General features: G+C 47.6%; 6 protein-coding genes across 6 annotated transcripts; 3 read left to right on the forward strand and 3 right to left on the reverse strand.

Moving 5' to 3' along the window:
• Positions 1–175: 175 nt before the first annotated feature.
• Positions 176–3,228, forward strand: N7525_007653 (MCM DNA helicase complex subunit MCM6; the record flags this gene model as incomplete). The annotated part of the gene is made up of 4 exons (XM_002568057.1): positions 176–1,791; positions 1,847–1,982; positions 2,042–3,031; positions 3,109–3,228. The coding sequence occupies 4 exons, from the start codon at positions 176–178 to the stop codon at positions 3,226–3,228; spliced, it is 2,862 nt and encodes a 953-aa protein (XP_002568103.1).
• Positions 3,229–8,513: 5,285 nt separating this feature from the next.
• N7525_007654 (uncharacterized protein) lies at positions 8,514–9,536 on the reverse strand (the record flags this gene model as incomplete). The annotated part of the gene is made up of 1 exon (XM_002568059.2): positions 8,514–9,536. The coding sequence occupies one exon, from the start codon at positions 9,534–9,536 to the stop codon at positions 8,514–8,516; it is 1,023 nt and encodes a 340-aa protein (XP_002568105.2).
• Positions 9,537–11,396: 1,860 nt separating this feature from the next.
• Positions 11,397–12,113, reverse strand: N7525_007655 (uncharacterized protein; the record flags this gene model as incomplete). The annotated part of the gene is made up of 2 exons (XM_002568060.2): positions 11,397–11,822; positions 11,889–12,113. The coding sequence occupies 2 exons, from the start codon at positions 12,111–12,113 to the stop codon at positions 11,397–11,399; spliced, it is 651 nt and encodes a 216-aa protein (XP_002568106.2).
• A 6-nt stretch (positions 12,114–12,119) lies between these two features.
• On the reverse strand, positions 12,120–13,627 carry N7525_007656 (uncharacterized protein; the record flags this gene model as incomplete). Its single annotated transcript, XM_002568061.2, has 3 exons — positions 12,120–12,126; positions 12,582–12,825; positions 12,949–13,627. The coding sequence occupies 3 exons, from the start codon at positions 13,625–13,627 to the stop codon at positions 12,120–12,122; spliced, it is 930 nt and encodes a 309-aa protein (XP_002568107.2).
• A 792-nt stretch (positions 13,628–14,419) lies between these two features.
• Positions 14,420–15,148, forward strand: N7525_007657 (uncharacterized protein; the record flags this gene model as incomplete). The annotated part of the gene is made up of 2 exons (XM_002568063.2): positions 14,420–14,679; positions 14,734–15,148. 2 exons carry the CDS (start codon positions 14,420–14,422, stop codon positions 15,146–15,148), a joined length of 675 nt encoding a protein of 224 aa, XP_002568109.2.
• A 583-nt stretch (positions 15,149–15,731) lies between these two features.
• Positions 15,732–16,673, forward strand: N7525_007658 (DUF3716 domain-containing protein; the record flags this gene model as incomplete). Its single annotated transcript, XM_002568064.1, has 2 exons — positions 15,732–15,771; positions 15,844–16,673. The coding sequence occupies 2 exons, from the start codon at positions 15,732–15,734 to the stop codon at positions 16,671–16,673; spliced, it is 870 nt and encodes a 289-aa protein (XP_002568110.1).
• Positions 16,674–16,800: the final 127 nt, after the last annotated feature.

Below are 16,800 nucleotides of genomic sequence, written 5' to 3' on the forward strand. Positions count from 1 at the left end.
GCGTCGCGCCTTAGTTGCCCAAGAGACCCGCGAAGGAGACCCACGAAAAACTAAGATAGCAAATTGAGTCTACGATATCATCTCTCCACATTCCCTTCTTTCCCCCTCCTTGAGACGTGAGAGCTTAATACGCTTTTCTCTGCCCTGGCCATTTTCAGGCCATTAGTCCTCTATCATGTCTTCCCTTTTCGACGCCGTGATCCAGTCCGAGCTGGGCTCTGCGCCTTCTCGTGATCAAAACCTCCGATCCGACAATTTGCCCAGTTCCCGACGTTCCGAAAGCAATGGCCCTATGAGTGATATGAATGCCTTCCCAGATGACCAAGTCGTCGGAGCGGGAAGCTCGGCAGTCAGCCGTATGCGGAATCCATATGCCCCTGGGCCCCCACCGGTGGTCGATGAGGCGGCTGAGAAAGTCCAGCAGGCATTTGAAGAGCTGCTCGAGTCATACATCGATGAACCCTCCTCTTCTGCACCGCCTTCATCGGGAGAGTTCCTTAGTGACAAGTATTATATTGCTCAGATCAAGGGGATGAAGAAATTCGAGCTTTCAACTCTCTACGTTGATTTCACACACATCCTTAATCCCGTCTTGGCAGATGCCATTGCCGGCCAATATTACCGATTCCAACCCTTCCTTACTAAGGGACTGCACAATCTCATCGCCAAGTACGAACCAGAATACTTCGTCTCCCATCGAATGACTGCCAGCGCCTCTTCGCGAGCCAGCACATCGGTTGCCTCAGCGTATGCGGGCGTTTCAGATAACCCCGACCTCGAGCGTCAGATCCGCGAGAAGACTCGCCACCAGCAAACCGACAAATTGTTTGCCCTCGCATTTTACAACCTGCCATTGGTTTCCAGACTGCGACAACTTCGGACGAATCAGATCGGAAAATTGCTTTCCGTCTCTGGAACTGTGACGAGAACTTCAGAAGTAAGACCAGAATTGTCTCTGGGAACTTTTATCTGTGAAGGTTGTAAGACTGTCGTCCCGAATGTTGAGCAGACTTTCAAGTATACGGAGCCAACAGAGTGCCCCAATAATACATGCGGCAACCGCGTGGGATGGCGCCTCGATATCGGAAAGAGTACATTTGTCGATTGGCAAAAGGTCAAGCTCCAGGAATCGTCGCACGAAATCCCGACTGGTAGTATGCCTCGCACAATGGATGTCATCTTGCGTGGTGAGATGGTTGATCGCGCCAAGGCCGGCGAACGTTGTATCTTTACAGGAACCTTGATTGTCGTCCCTGATGTCAGTCAATTGGGTCTGCCCGGTGTGCGCCCCGAGGCCGTCCGCGATAACAATTCCTTCCGGGGTAACGAGGTCGGTGGTAGCGGAGTCTCTGGATTGAAGTCGCTGGGCGTGCGCGATCTGACTTACCGATTGGCCTTCCTTTCTTGCATGGTTACCCCAGACACAACGACTCCTGGTCAGAGGCCGGAGCAGCAGCTGAGTGGCCAGTCCAATAATATCCTGGCTTCCTTGAACCAGAACCAGGAGGCTGATATTGGGGATGAATCAGCCCAAGAAGCTTTCCTGCAAAGTCTTACCCCGGCTGAAGTCCAGGATCTCAAGCGATTAGTACACTCCGATTATATTTACTCCCGGCTTGTGGACTCGATTGCCCCCATGATCTGGGGTCATCGCCAAATCAAGAAAGGTCTGCTTTTGCAGTTGATTGGTGGTGTCAGCAAGTCGACATCGATTGAGAGCATGAAACTTCGTGGTGATATCAACATCTGTATTGTTGGTGATCCGTCCACCAGTAAGAGTCAGTTCTTGAAGTAAGTTTTGCCAACTTCTCCCACATAGATATTAGTTACTGACATGGCTCCTCAGATATGTCTGCTCACTGCACCCCCGTGCTGTATACACCAGCGGTAAAGCCTCTTCAGCGGCGGGTTTGACCGCTTCAGTTGTGAAGGACCCCGAGACAGGCGAATTCACCATCGAAGCTGGTGCACTGATGCTTGCGGTATGTTCCAAATCTGGCTCCAATTGAGTGTGACTCCATTTCTGACGTTTCCCTTATAGAACGGTGGTGGTATTTGTGCCATCGACGAGTTCGACAAAATGGATATCGCCGATCAGGTCGCTATTCACGAAGCCATGGAACAGCAGACAATCTCTATTGCCAAGGCCGGTATCCATACTACTCTCAATGCTCGTGCATCCATCCTGGCTGCCGCCAACCCCGTGAATGGTCGCTACGACCCGAAACAAACACTTCGGAACAACTTGAATTTCAGCGCTCCCATTATGAGTCGTTTCGATGTGTTCTTTGTTATCCGTGATGATCCAAAGGAGTCTGTTGACCGCAGTTTAGCCGAGCACATTGTCAACGTGCACATGAACCGCGATGAGGCTGTTGAGCCTGAGCTGAGCACAGAACAACTGCAGCGCTACATCCGGTTCGCACGCACATTCCGCCCCGTCTTCACTGACGAGGCGAAGGCACTGCTGGTCGAGAAATACAAGGAGCTGCGCTCCAACGACGCCCAGGGAGGTGTGGGCCGCTCTTCATACCGTATCACCGTTCGTCAGCTCGAATCGTTGATCCGTTTGTCCGAGGCTGTCGCCAAGGCCAACTGTGTCGAGGAGGTCATTCCTAAGTTCGTCATCGAGGCATACGATCTTCTTCGTCAGAGTATCGTGACTGTTGAGAAAGATGATGTTGAAATTGAAGATGATGTGCCTAGTCGCACCAACGACGCCGATGAGGACCAGGAGATGGCCGATGGTGACAACGAGGGTGACAGCCCTATGCGCGACGTCGCAGAGCCTGCTCAAGCCCCTGCTCAGCCGGAACGCCAGAAGACCAAGATCACTTATGACAAGTACGCCAAAATCCTGAACCAGATCGTCAGGCGGGTACACGAGGACGAGGTGAACTCGGGTGAAGGTGTCGAACAAGAAGATCTTGTACTTTGGTATTTGGAGCAAATTGAGGGTGAACTCAACACTGAAGAGGATTATGAGCGTGAGCGCGAGTTGGCAGGCAAGGTTTTGAAACGCATGGTCAAGGTTAGTCGCCCCTCCTTTGCTATGGCAATATCCATATATCCCACCAAGTACATGTCACTAACAAAGTTATTCTATAGGACAAAATCCTGCTACGTATTTCCGGGTCTGGTCTCACGGATGGAACTGAGAATGCCCATCAAAATGACGGAAAGATCCTTTTCGTCATGCATCCGGATTGTGCGTTCGAGGAGATGTGAGATGAGATTGTACTTTTTATCGCTTGATTACGGTCTTTTTCTTTATTTCATACTGTCTGTATTTCAGGGCTGGGCTATGTCGAGCATTTTCAATGGGTTGAATAGAAGGAGTCAGGGGTTATGAGTGACGATATCCGTTTAGTTGCGTCTTATGTTTGATAGGACATGAATGATACTGAATTCAAATATGTTAACATACATTCTTCCAATGCTGTTCATTTCTGTTCAATTCTGGGGATCATGACTGGTGTTCAATTCCATAGTACACGCAGTCCTCAGGGTGAGAAAGTCAGTCTCTCGGAATCTATGAGGAGGAAACGACATCCAAAAGAAAGACATAAAAAGAAATCTTGGAGATAGCATCTTGGCCAAAAGGATCAAGACAAGCCACACTTGTCATGAGCGGAAACGAAGTCATATTGTCCGCGAGATCAGCGCACGTTCTCTGATGATACGCTTGTCGCGTCGCTACCTCATGCTCCAATACTTGAGCTTTGTGAGGACTATTACAGCGGAAGGGTATGATAGGGACTATCGGGTATGTTAGCGAAGCTTCAATGCCAGCGGAGCAAGAAGTAACGACCGGCGTGCTGTACGATTTTCTAAGTTCATGTTGGCTGCACCCTGTGTGGACAAGCCTGCCATATATCAAGAAGGCAAGGAGAAGCTGATGACAATAGACCTTGATCTAAATATATATATATCTAGGTGTAGTGAGCCACATGATAGCGGGGGACATTAGGAAATCGACAAGTGTTGACTCTCTTTCCGGGGCATCTAAAGGTATTTATAACTTGTTAGAGAATCTCCCCTAGATGGAATGATGATTCATGTCATGCAGACTGAGCTCTTTCAGTTTGCTTGTCCTTTGTTAGTGCAGGCCTTTATAAAGGCCCTGCTTTGCTATTTGCATAGCAAGAGTTTCTTCCTCCTCCATCTCCCTTGTAGCACGTAGCCTCAAGATAATTCAAAGTTGATGCTGTACTACGCAAGCACGTCGTAAGTGTGCCCTAATATCTACTCTGTGAACGGCTCTTCCAGCGCGTTCATTAAACTTCTAAGGGCAACCCGACCCCATTGTTCTCACTATATATTGTAGTGGGGGACTATGTCCTCACTACCCATTGGCCCCACCTATCCATTCTTTTTGTCGCAAGTCTTGTTAATCATTTATGTACAAAGGTTTACGAGTAGCAAACAGATACAGATTGAGAAATTACATTCATCCACCTCTCTGAATTCACTTCTTGGACGCAAGTCCGGGTCTCCTATACATACATGTCTTCATGTTGGTAGGTGCAAAGCAAAATTACGCGTGCTGAATCGACCCCTATGCCAAAGGGCATACACCCTTCAGCGTCCCCCTCTTCAAAATCTATGCATCTTTCATTCCTTGGTGTTTATCATGACACTCCAGTTTTTATACAGAACTATAGCATTTAATCGACATGACAGTGCTTCCTAAAACCTTTATATTTATATACACTAGGCAAATATTGGGTTTCATTTAACAGAACATTGTGAGAATCAAGCGTTTTCATGAATTACAAATCCCCTTCTTTTATACATCCAACCTTCAGCATCTGCCTTGTCTCCTCCCGCTTCTTAGGATGTCACATGCCAAGATGGACTGTACCACGTTGTACAGCAGTGTATAGCCGCTAGTGCGCCACGTCGATATCAAATCTTGACCTTCCACACCACTAATATACTATTGCCTCCTTTGTACAAGCTCATAGTAATTAGAGATTTCGGTCATTGTTGAAGAGGAATCGGCGTTGTCAATTGTCTCTACAGTGCGAACTATGTGAGGCCTCCTAACTAGATACCCTAGAACGGCTATACTCCATACTCCAGCCATGTTGGTGGTCATTACCGGTATGGGAAGGGAGGCGGTTATTCATATCCTCCAACAACGTCCTAGGTATGTGATTCAAATTCACAGAAGTCACAGTTCGTTATAAGCCAACAATAACAACAAAAAAGCTTTGGTAGTTCAGTGGTAGAATACTACTCTTCCAGTCTCAATTCTTTGAGTTGATAAGTAGTGGCCGGGGTTCGATTCCCCGTCAATGCATCAAGTTTCTTCAAAATTTTTGAAAACAATTCTTTTTTTAATGACTTCAACTATACTTTGAATAACTGATGTTTTTTTTCTGCTAGAAAAAATATAGGGTTTGCACAGTTATTGCCTGAGAACTACATATGTACATATATGCCATCGGAATGTATAATATACCAAATTCCGATCGATGCATAGCAATCCTGGGAAGGTACTAACTACTCCTATGATCACCTGGACATGGTTGGCTCATGATTCAATATTATAGTTGAACTAAAAATCTTTACTATACCACCTAGAATTTCCTAGAATAGCTAGTTAATCCTAGGAGTCTAACTATTAAGCTTCAATCTACCAACTTTATAGGAAAGCCTGTATATGTATGTAGCTTAGTGAGGTTGCTTGTCTTTCAACTGCATAACAAATATTCTCCTATACCTCACTCTTTATTAATGAGACACCTTCGAGTTTATTGTGCTATATCGTACGCCGTACATCACGAACACCCCAATTATACATAAGTACAATTCATGTTCTTTTGCACTGTACAATAGTACCGAGTACTACGTGTGCATGTGACACGTAGGTACTTTTGTCGGGACCGAGGTTACTGATACAACCTGTTCTATTCTGTCATTTACCCCGTATTTAATTCAAAGACCCAAATCACCCTCTTCCCCTCCAAGCTTGTTTGGAGTGGGTTTGACCTTTTAACAATCAAATATCCGCACAAAGGGTTATGCTGTGTATCATCACAGCATGTACAGGGACAAAGATTTCATTACGCCACATTTTATATATCACATCCAGAAGTACCAGTAACCCCCTGAAACCATTGTAATAATGGAAATGAGAAGAATCTTCCCTGCTAGTAAGCTAGGAGAATCCTGCGACCTTACCAAGGAGGGCAGGAGTTTAATATAGGGTATGCGCCTTTGTTCACATCCATCCTTGTGAGCTCACCACTAAGTAGTAATTAGAGGAAGGCTGCCGTCAAATTCATCGAAGAGATCCTTGTCTTCCGGGGCTAATTGGCGCCATCCGGTAAAATCCCGCGATGGCTTGCTTGGCTTACTATGTCCTTTGGCACCTGTCAATTCGGGGCTAGGTGGGGTGGGGATAATACAAATTGCAAATCAAAAATTTCACTAGTACTTGTGCTTACTTTTGTTTACTTCTAAGATGAAGATTGAAAATGTATCATAGAATCTCCTACTAAAGTGGTAGGGCACATTTCTGTATGTATATGTGTATAGTGTGTCGTATTTCGCACAGCATAACCTCATCTGAAATCACTTCTACCGTGTCATTCTCCTTTAACCACTCTCTCCTACATTGTATGTTGTACTTCTGTCCCGCGAGAAAAAAAAAAAAAAAAAAAAAAAAAAAGGTGGAATAATTATCCACGCCCAAAAACGAAGTTGACAGCGAATTGATCGGCAAGGAGACGGGCGGGGGCTTAATACGGAGTATTGATTTACTATACTGTATGTATTAATATCATAAGGAAGCAGAGCGCTTTCACGTTAAGTATCTTAATATATGTTAAACTTCACCTAGACTTGAATTGTATCCAATATACCTAGAACTCATGCTTAAAGTGAGACACTGTCTCCTAAGGGAGGCTTAGTGATAGAGACTCTCGATGTCTATGGAATGAGAAGGAAAGAATAGGATACAGACTGTACATATGTATTCAAAGATATGATTGAGTTACGGTGTCCGTACTTTCGTATATTCGAGAAGCAACATCCCTGCACTTGCATCCTGACAGGTGGGAGCCACACACTTTGTCCTCCGTACACCTTATAATATTATTATTTCAGCTGCATAAATCCATGGATGTGTCTAGACCATACGCATGGTATATCATGTCCACGCAGACACCGAAAACTAGATTGAAGTCTTTCCTTTTTAGTACAACATAGCATGTCTTAGTTGAATTGCCTTCTAAAACATGCATCTAGAAAGATTCGTACATTGCCATTCGTACTCCGTACTTCGTACTAGTTATAGAGAAAAATAAGACTTTACCGCGCTATGCATGAACCTTCAATGTGTCGCATAATGTCCATTGTATTTCATGCTCCGCAGCATATGCCATGCATGCAAACTGTGCACATCCTCGAAGGCAACTTGTATGTGAAACATAGTTAGTAAGTTGCCGCCTCAACCCTCGTGGAGACCGAACGTGCCCAGGTGCCGAGGTGGGAAAACACCGATCTAAGCAATGAGCCCACCCTTGGACACGGGTGGTACTCCATCTGTGAGAGCATAACATAATATTGGACAAACCTTGGAAGAGTTGAAGTTTTCCAAGGTCCACTTGTAATCTCCGTACTCTTATTACCAGACTGTTTACTTAATTGGGACAGAGTTCCAAGGTTGGGTATCAATGGCTCCCGGACCCCACAATATGGAGAGTGGCGACTTGACTTGGCAAATCATCCAGGTTCTCTTCCCGTAGAGACAGGGGGATGGCAACGGTCATGCATTGGGTCATAGCTGCATTCAGAGGACTACGTATGTCTAGGATTATTACAGGGAAGTCGAGGCAATTTAAATTCATTTGTATTCTTCACATTAATTGGCGGACACGCGACTCAATGGGTCATGGAATGTCGCTGTTGTGTCTTCAATGTACGGAGTACATAGTACAGTTATTTGATTATATGTTGGATGTTGTAGAGGATCCTATATGCATGCAAGCTTGACAATGGAGCTGAAAAATCCACAAAAGTCAAATTCCTGCCCATAAATGTGTACTGAGAATGGATCAAGGTAATGAACGCTGGGAGACTCAGAAAACCCAAATGGGCCAGGGATAGAAGCAAGTAAAATAATAATAAAAACGCCGGTTTCAACGCCGTGCTCCCTTGGGAATGAGTCATGAGCTGATGCAAGAGACAGACAGGAGATGTGTACCCCAAACAACGGCAATATTGAAAACAAAGTGCTCAAAGACAGTAAGAAGGAGCAAAATATCGATCGCAAACAAGGGAATGAATGGTGTAATTGGTATGCGCGCCCCCCCCATAACTGCAAGTCAGGTCGCAATCAAAGATGCAGAAATGCCAAAAATAAAAATAAAAAGGCCGATCAGAGAGAAAGAAATGGTCTCAACAGATCAAAGGTATCAACTGGCTGTAATCATTTTGCTGGAAGGGTTTCAACACACGCTAAATCGCTAATATGACGGTTAAGTGGTGGCTGGTGCCAGTGTTTACGCTCGCATCCGGGAGGATCGGAATGCGGATAGGTCAAGCGACTCAGCCGAGAGAGACGAGTTATCATCGACTTCAATGGTGCCTGCCGCCATTGAGGGCTTGCTCGCAGCAATAGCAGCAACCTTTGCGAGTCGCGCCGCGGAGGGAGTAGGGGGCGGTTTGGGAGGTCCTTCTTCCGCCGTCCCTTCTTGCTGTTTTTGCTCGTGCTCTTCTTGCTGCTTCTTTTCGGCCATGATACGGTCGACTTCGTTGATAGCCGCCTCGAGTAGCATCTTGAACTTCTCCTCCACCCCGTCCAGTTCCGTTCCGCAGTCGCCAGATCGAAGGACCTGATAAGCTGCCGTCTCGCAAAGCGAGTGAGCAAGTTCCAGTTGCTTGTCTGCAAAGTCAAAAGGCGAGTCTTTCCGAAGTGCGGTAGTCCCAGAGACACCGACAAGTCCAGCGGTGGTCCTGGTGCTGCGAACACAAGAGAGTGGCCCTGTCTGTCCCAGTCCACTTGGCATATTCATGCCTTTGCTCAACAGGCCCGCGCGAAGCCCTGTACGTGGCATCAATGCCATCTGCCCTCGCCTGATGTTGTTCCTGGCCACTCCTATATCACGTACGATCGTCTCAAGCGTCTGCTGCGTATGGCCATCATACTCAATGATGACATTGTGCCGTGTGCTTACCAACGTGTTGTATTCTTCATTGGACTCGACTGACGGGGCCTCATCTGTGGTGCGCTTGCGGCCTGAACGTTGACCTTGCTCGGGCGCATCCTGTGGTGTCTCAATCGCCACAGGCTCTGGGCTGGGACCCTTTCTTTGTGCGATTGGAACGAGGTCATCGGTATGAATGGAGCAAACAGAGCTGTTTTTCCGTCGGCGGGGCTTGAAGTTTGCGTGACGTCGGTAAGCTTCCGAGTATTCACCGTGTTTCTTGTGGGTATGTGTAGCAAGCTCTGAGACGCGATTGATCCATGTAGGGAGGTTGTCTTTCATGTGGGTGAAGGCCCCTAGAGCATCCATTGATGCCATGGCCGTGATAACAAATATTCGATTGTTGGATCCCCTGGGCTCGTCACGTTTTCACAGCTGGAGATCAAAGGAATCGACGGTCAAAATATTATATTGGAGTAGGTGCTTCTGGTGTTCGTTTCGTCATAAATCGTGAGTTCCGCCGGAATCGTAAGTGTTTGCGGAGAGACAAAGTTGCGCCACGGAGAAGGTCGATCGCGGTGCGGGAGTGGAAGAGAAGGGTTTCTTTAGTAGCCCCTCAATGATGAGTTGTGCGTTGAATATGATCTGCAGTTAAAAATGCAAGTAACGGTGAAGCAGAGAGTCTGGAGAGGGGAAGTGAAGGGAAAGGAAAGAATGGGAATCGAGAAATCGAAGAATAGGATTGGTATGATACCAGTATGGTAATTACTTTGTTTTGTGGGCCTACAAATTTGTAAGAAAATTTATATGGGGCTAGGCGGTTTCGGTATGGAAAAGACACCCCCTGTGTGATGTACTTTGGATTTGATAGCCGGAATCCTGCACCCTCCTAGGGCCAACTGCAGCAACTTCTGTTCTTACTGAATTATAGGTGATTGGATCAGAAAATACTTGAGAAGCGGTGAGTGAGGATTTGCTGCATGTGTCAGTGTCGGTTTATGCAGACTAAGAGTACGTAGTGTTGCCCTAGGGGACTGAGTGGATGGAGTACTTCGTACAACACCACTACTTTAGCTTGCTCTACGGAGTATGTATATTGAATGTCGTTGTTGACCATTGGACGTAACAAGTCTTGCATGGAGTCCAAAAGCTTTTATGATGATCAGTGTGACAGAAGATCCTGATCAGAGAACCACTGCATCCAAGCCACCCATTCTTCGGAAAGTCGAGTCTCCCGGCAACGGAAAGACAGGAAAGTCGGGATATTCCTTGGAGACTGTTAAATCAGACCAGGCCGAGCAGCAAAAAGAGTCTACTTAATTTGACAAAAAGAACACTATGTTTTAAAGACATCAACACACGGGTACCTTTCCTAAAGGAGGGGTTTGACACGTAACGGCCGCTTGTTCCTTTCGGGGACCAAAAACCGGGGACTCGGGGATCACGGGGATCACGGGGATCACGGGGATCACGGGGAATACGGGGAATACGAAAATACGGTGTACTGCGAAAATCGAATACCACCCTTGGAAACATTTGAGACTCTGGGACTATTGGGAACCGGACGATCCCTCCCGCGGAAGACCCGGGAGAGTCCGTGGTTGGAGGCCGGGGGACCCACTGATAGGTGGTTGGCTGATCGGTGTAAATCCAGTATTGTAAACTTGCTCTGCACATTCGCTAAAAATGTAAATGTACAGAGTACGGAGTATAGTACTGGGTACTTCCCTGCTCTCATATCAGTCCCCGACTCCTCTCAAGTAATATTTTACAACACATAAAGACTGAAGTTTCTAGGTCTAGGCTTAACATGTGACCTACACCAATCTTGCTGGGAACTCTAGTGTCCAACATTGGGCTAAAATCATTATAGGCTACAAATACGGAGTCTACATGTCAAATTTATAGGGCTTGACGCTTACAGGGGAACAACTCGACTTCGAAAATCCATGGATTAAGTGCGTGGCCAGGAACGCCAGGAACACCGTTGCTCGAAAACAGACCAAACCAATCCATGGGTGCCGACCAGGCTCACGTGGCTTCAAGCACGTGAGAAACCCCTCAAGCACGTCCCATATCAGGGACCGAAACATTTCCTTCTCATATGAAAACCTGTACTCCGTAGAACTCCACCAAATAACATCTCGACCGACCGCGAATATCCTCTCCGAACGCATGAGAGCCAAAGAAACCCGGACCAGGACGTTGGAAAGGTGCGATGATAGACGTTGAGAATGCTTAACGACCAGAGCGGGCCCAACACTGGATCCAGCCCTCAACAGTGTTCTGGATAGTCTGGCTAGAGGCCTGGACGTCGCGGTGAGCTTCGTCGAGGCTCTCCACGCTCTCCTGGGGGACCTGGAGGTTGCCGGCCATGACATCGCGGAGAGCTTCGTCGAAAGTCCGCATGCGCTCCTGGAGCTCCCGGAGCTTGTCATGAAGCTTGTTGGCGAAAACTTGGTTCACGGACATGGTAGAAGCAGCATGGAGACCGTCATCGGGAAAGTTCGGGGCTGCTTCCTGAGACACTTCCTGAGACACGGCGGCGGTGGACTTGGCACGGGGAGTACGCTTGGTGGGTTTCTTGACCACCGGCTTCTGCTCGGGCTCAGAGGGCACAGAAGAAAGAGCGTCGCTGGAGTCGGCGGGGGCGGGACTCATCTCCTACATCCATCTGTTAGCTTTGTGACAAAGCTAATAAGCAGTCACAGGCAGGTCTATGTTACATACCTTGGACTTCGCCTCAGCGGCCTTGCGGCGACCTCGGGTGGCAGCACCAGGAGCCTCGACAGGGGCAGGAGTGGCAGCTGGGGTGGGGACCGCGGCGGGAGCGGGTGGGGAAGACATGCTGGCGCGAATGGCTGAAGCCTCGGCGACCTTCACGGGTTGGATACGGTGGATGCACCGCTTCTTCTTAGCTTTACAGTCAGCACAGGCAGGGTTATCGTTAGGCATCTTGAGTCAGACACTGTTCGAACGGGTCTGTGGTCAGCAGGATGTTGGGATAAAGCGGGTGAAGAGATCAAGGTCTGAAGGAAGTTACTTTTTGCTAATGATATGGGGTGAGATGAGAAATGATGTCGTGCGTGTGACCTCTTTGAGCGCTGTAGTCGAGTTGCGACAGGTGTGCAAAAAGGAAAGTTCTTTTACGTGGGCGACAGCGAGAAAGCAGAATACCGACGAAGTATCAGACCAAACAGTTTCTGCCACTCCGCACTCCCCAAGACAAAGATCCTATTTCCTTTTGGAGATATTCTATTGAAGCATATAGATATAGGCTCTCATAATTCCAAGATGGAACCTTGTTAGGTAGTTAGATATCATGCAAATATCAAAACAATATAACTAGCGATTACATCTTATCTGGCTACAAGTTATTAGAATGTAGAAAAGAAGACGCCTTTGCAGTATACCTATGATCACGGCCACAACTCCATTTCATTCCAAGATCCATTGCTTCCATCAATCAACGTCCAATTCCATCTTTTGCCGTTCTCTTGATCAGTAAGGTCTAAACGCTCAACCTCCTGGGGCCGAATGACGACTACTCGGAAATTTGCCCGTGCAACAGGGTCATGGAGGTCCGTGACGTTTTGACCCAATTTGAAATCCAGTTGGCTAGGAGTTGAGGACCTAGGTTGTCCAGGGGGAGGGTTTCGGAATGAACCTAGATCCCAAGTCAGTATGAGCCTGAGCTGGTGATGACAAGCAGACAGGGATATTCAATGAGCATAAGATACATGTAGGGATAAAGCACCTGCACGCGAGAGACGAGATAGAGACAACGTACCTCTTGCGATAGGGGAGTGGTTTGCAAAGTACTTTGTGACAGCCTTCTCCCATGTCCACTTCGCAATGTCAACGTCATTATCCTCCTTAACCCTCAATGCTTTTCTTATCTCGTTTCGGGATGTCTTCTCTTCCTCTGCATCTTCTCCACTTGGGTTGCCAATTGCATATGCTGTCCCCTTGATACGCCATTGAGTCATGAGATCTTTCAGCCAGAACACAGCCTCAATCGCATGATGGGAGGACTCCAGTTGAGGAAGCTTGTCCATTCGAGCATCAGTGGTAAATGTCAGCATGTCACTTTCGAATACGGGCGGATTACCACCGTCTTCCACCTGTTGATCCATAGCTTCCTGGCCCTGAGGATGAAGCTCGAGCTCTGGGAAGAAACCACGACAGCCACAAGTCCGCAGGCGAGGTACAGGACGTTGTTGGGCATTGTAGCCAATTGTTGCAATCGTGAATTCATATCCAGGTGTTTGTTCCAGATGAGAATGAAGGAGATCGCGCCACGGGGCACGCTGTGGGTTCTCTGACGGTATGCCCATTGTGACAGCCTTTGTCGAGAGACTCAAAGAGCGGCCGGGAGAGTTTCTGCTGTGTACTTGGATTGCACTAAGGCGCCGTAGGGCCGCCCGCAGAGAGCTTTGGTGGCTGGCAGAAGCGGAAGCGGGAACCATATGATAGTACTGAAGGTCTTAGCCTCTCGCAAATGCGAACGATTGGATTGGTGGGGGTAGAGCTGATGTGCAGCCGCACTCAGCCTGCACGGTGAGACAGTAATAGGGGGAAATGTTAATTTGGTGTTGCACATGCATATGCCAAGGTTGTACGAAGCAAACCTGGAGTTGAATTACAGATAAGCATAAAAAGAAGAATTGCATGGACCACGGTTGGTCGCTATCTGACATCACGTTTCGGTGGTCCGTGCATAATTGCGTACAGCGTCCGTTGTGGAGATCCGCATGCCAACCAGAAAGCCAGGGTACAATGAGTGCAATTGACAGCACCTGCAATGCATCACGTTCAAAGGACATGTATCTGGAATCGATTGGCAAATGAACGCCGATTCGAGGTGGCACTGGCTGTTAATCGGCCCATCTTTCCACCCCATATCTATCCAATAAACAAATCGGTCAGGCAGTATTCAGCAGCACAAAATGTCCCTTGTGAGTTTGCACCACGCCAGCTAGAATCGAAAACCCACCCACTAGGATGGAAACAAATACAAGCTCAGGTTGACCCTTACTTTGGAAACAATTGGAATTTTGCCTGCGAGAAGGAGAAAAAGGGGTTCCTTGGTCTTGGGTTATCCCGTGCTTTTAGTCACTTTCTTCCTTTGACGCTAGATGATCGGATTAATGTGACATGCAAAATACTTTACTTGTCTTTCCTCATTGATGGTGAGTGCCCATGGCTGCAGGTTGGGTTTGGACATTTACTGACTCTCTGAGATAGATCAACTTGAAAAAATGAGTTTTCCACAAATGTTGTCGTATCGGGAGCGGGTCATGAAAGTTGCCCTTGGAGAAGCGAGCCCCGACAGACGTATCTGTCATGAGTGGATGCTTCACGATACTATCATGGCTATGCGAAGTATGGACGAGGTTCTGGCAAATGATGTTGCACAGGGATTTTGCCAACTACTGCAGGCCCAGACAGCCCGGGAGAGGACCTCAATAACAACTCTCGGATCGTATCTCGAATCTAGGGAGTCAGATGTGGGTAGACCGTATGTATTGCCGTTGCTTCTCGTTTACGAATATGAATACTGACGGTCCATTAGATTCTACTCAGCTCTCATTAGATTCAGTGCCAGGCTGCATCTCACTACTGCTGAACTCGACAAGACCGCACCTTTGGCAAGCATTGCATTTCGGCATGTCAGTGTTATGAATGATATCTATAGCTGGGAGAGAGAGTGGAAAGTATACCAGGCGAACCCAACCGATGGTGCCCGGCCATTCTCCGCCATTTATATTTTTGCCAACGAGACAGGACTACCGTACACAGCCTGCAAGCGATTGATGTATAGCTATTGTCGGGAATTGGAGCTCGCTTTCAAGCAATCCAGCGATGAAATTCGACACAACAGCTTGGCAAGCTTGACACATGAACTGGAGATGTACATAAAAGGTCTGGAATACTTTATGTGCGGCATTGAGTTATGGAGTCAGTGGACTCCACGATATCGGCAATGAGGCCTCATAATTTCCGGATCGGTCTATCTTGACATGCGTTCAATTAATCACCAGACCCTTCGCGTTTATCTGTATAATTGTTCGGATAGGAGATTGGCCAAGCGGTATATCGTCTCCAGTCATTAGGAAGGATATAGGCAATCCTCTTTGATTAAATGAGTTTTACAATAGAAGTGAATAAGATATAGGCCTAGTCTTAACAAATATAGGAATGACTTAACCGCAGGTGATTGAACGGAGATGCCGTTCCACGATTCCCTCGAGACGCCGGGACCTATAGGTAGGAAGGAAACTGGAAGGTATGCCAGAGGAAGAAACTGAAAACATCCAAATTATTAAAACAATTCGCACCGATTTCTCTGGAAAATGTAGTTCGTTCCTGGATTCAAGATGGGGCTAGGAAGCCCACAAGTCATCTTTTGCCATCGAGTAGGACAAAGAGCCTGAAGCCACGAGGGGGACCTCCGAAGATTTCAGATCTCCATCACCTCTCTTCCCACCTCTCTTCCCACCACTCCTCTTCAAACCGACACCCGAACCACAAGCCCAATTCCGACCAGCTGGTGCATATCATATGGTCATCATGGCGCTAAATACAACCAAGGAGAGTATTGATACATCAGGTACGGGCTCCAAAACAACAAACCAAGATTGTGAGACCCTAATAAACTGAAAGAAGAGCTGACGAGTTCCAGTCGAATCCGCCGACAGCAGACCACCTGTCTGGACTCTTGGGGACACCGAGACATCAGACGAAGACCCGACAAGTCGAACCAAGAAAAGACGAATCAATGACCCGAGCATTGGGCTGGACTCGGGACACGCGCCAGGATACTGGGCACGGCGAATCGATACACGCCCTTGGTCGAAAGGAGTCCATGATTATGCGACACAAGGAACCCTGCTCAACCAGATGAAACAAATGCAACTTACCAGGGAGCCTGTCCTTCGGACTTCCAAGACCTGGGACGGTGATCTGTTTGATGGGATGATCCGCAGCAAGAAAGTCAACATTGAAGCAATTCATGCGCAGGCAGTGGGCACCGAGCTTGACGACGGAGAATGCTGCAGTAGTTGCAGCCTAGGACACGGCCCATTCTTGACCTGCGTCAAGGTCCCCAACGCTTCAGACAAGCCACAAGTTTGCGCGAATTGCCACTTTGGAGGAAATGGAGAACGCTGCGATTTGAACAAGCTTCAGCAACCGGAAAACATTGTTACGGATGAAGAGGAGTCCGGCAAGTCCAGCATGCTTAATGAGTCGAATCTTTCTACAACTGTTGAGACACACAAGGATGCACTTGATACACAGCCCCCGCAGGCAACAGCAGACTCTCCTATCCAGACTGCGCAAGAATTGCCAGAAGAATTGTTATCGCTCATGATCGCGCATTATGAGCTTCAGGTTGGCAGTTACGATGCCAATATCGACTCCCTCGCGAAGATACTCAATAACTTGAAGATACAGCGGGACCTTACTGCGAGAACACTTGAGGTTCTGAAGGGAGCGGCGGCAAAGGGCTGAGCCCGGAGACACACGCCAAGGGGCGAGAAGAGGGTCATGTAGCCAAGGAGAAACTCCCAAGGAGAAACTCTTTGTCAAGGATGTCAAAGATGGCATCTTACTGGCTAGGGCATCTTACTGGCTAGGA

Source organism: Penicillium rubens (genome assembly GCF_028828025.1).
Source record: "Penicillium rubens strain IBT 27055 chromosome Unknown utg000003l_segment0_segment0, whole genome shotgun sequence".
Taxonomy (NCBI): Eukaryota; Fungi; Ascomycota; class Eurotiomycetes; order Eurotiales; family Aspergillaceae; genus Penicillium; species Penicillium rubens.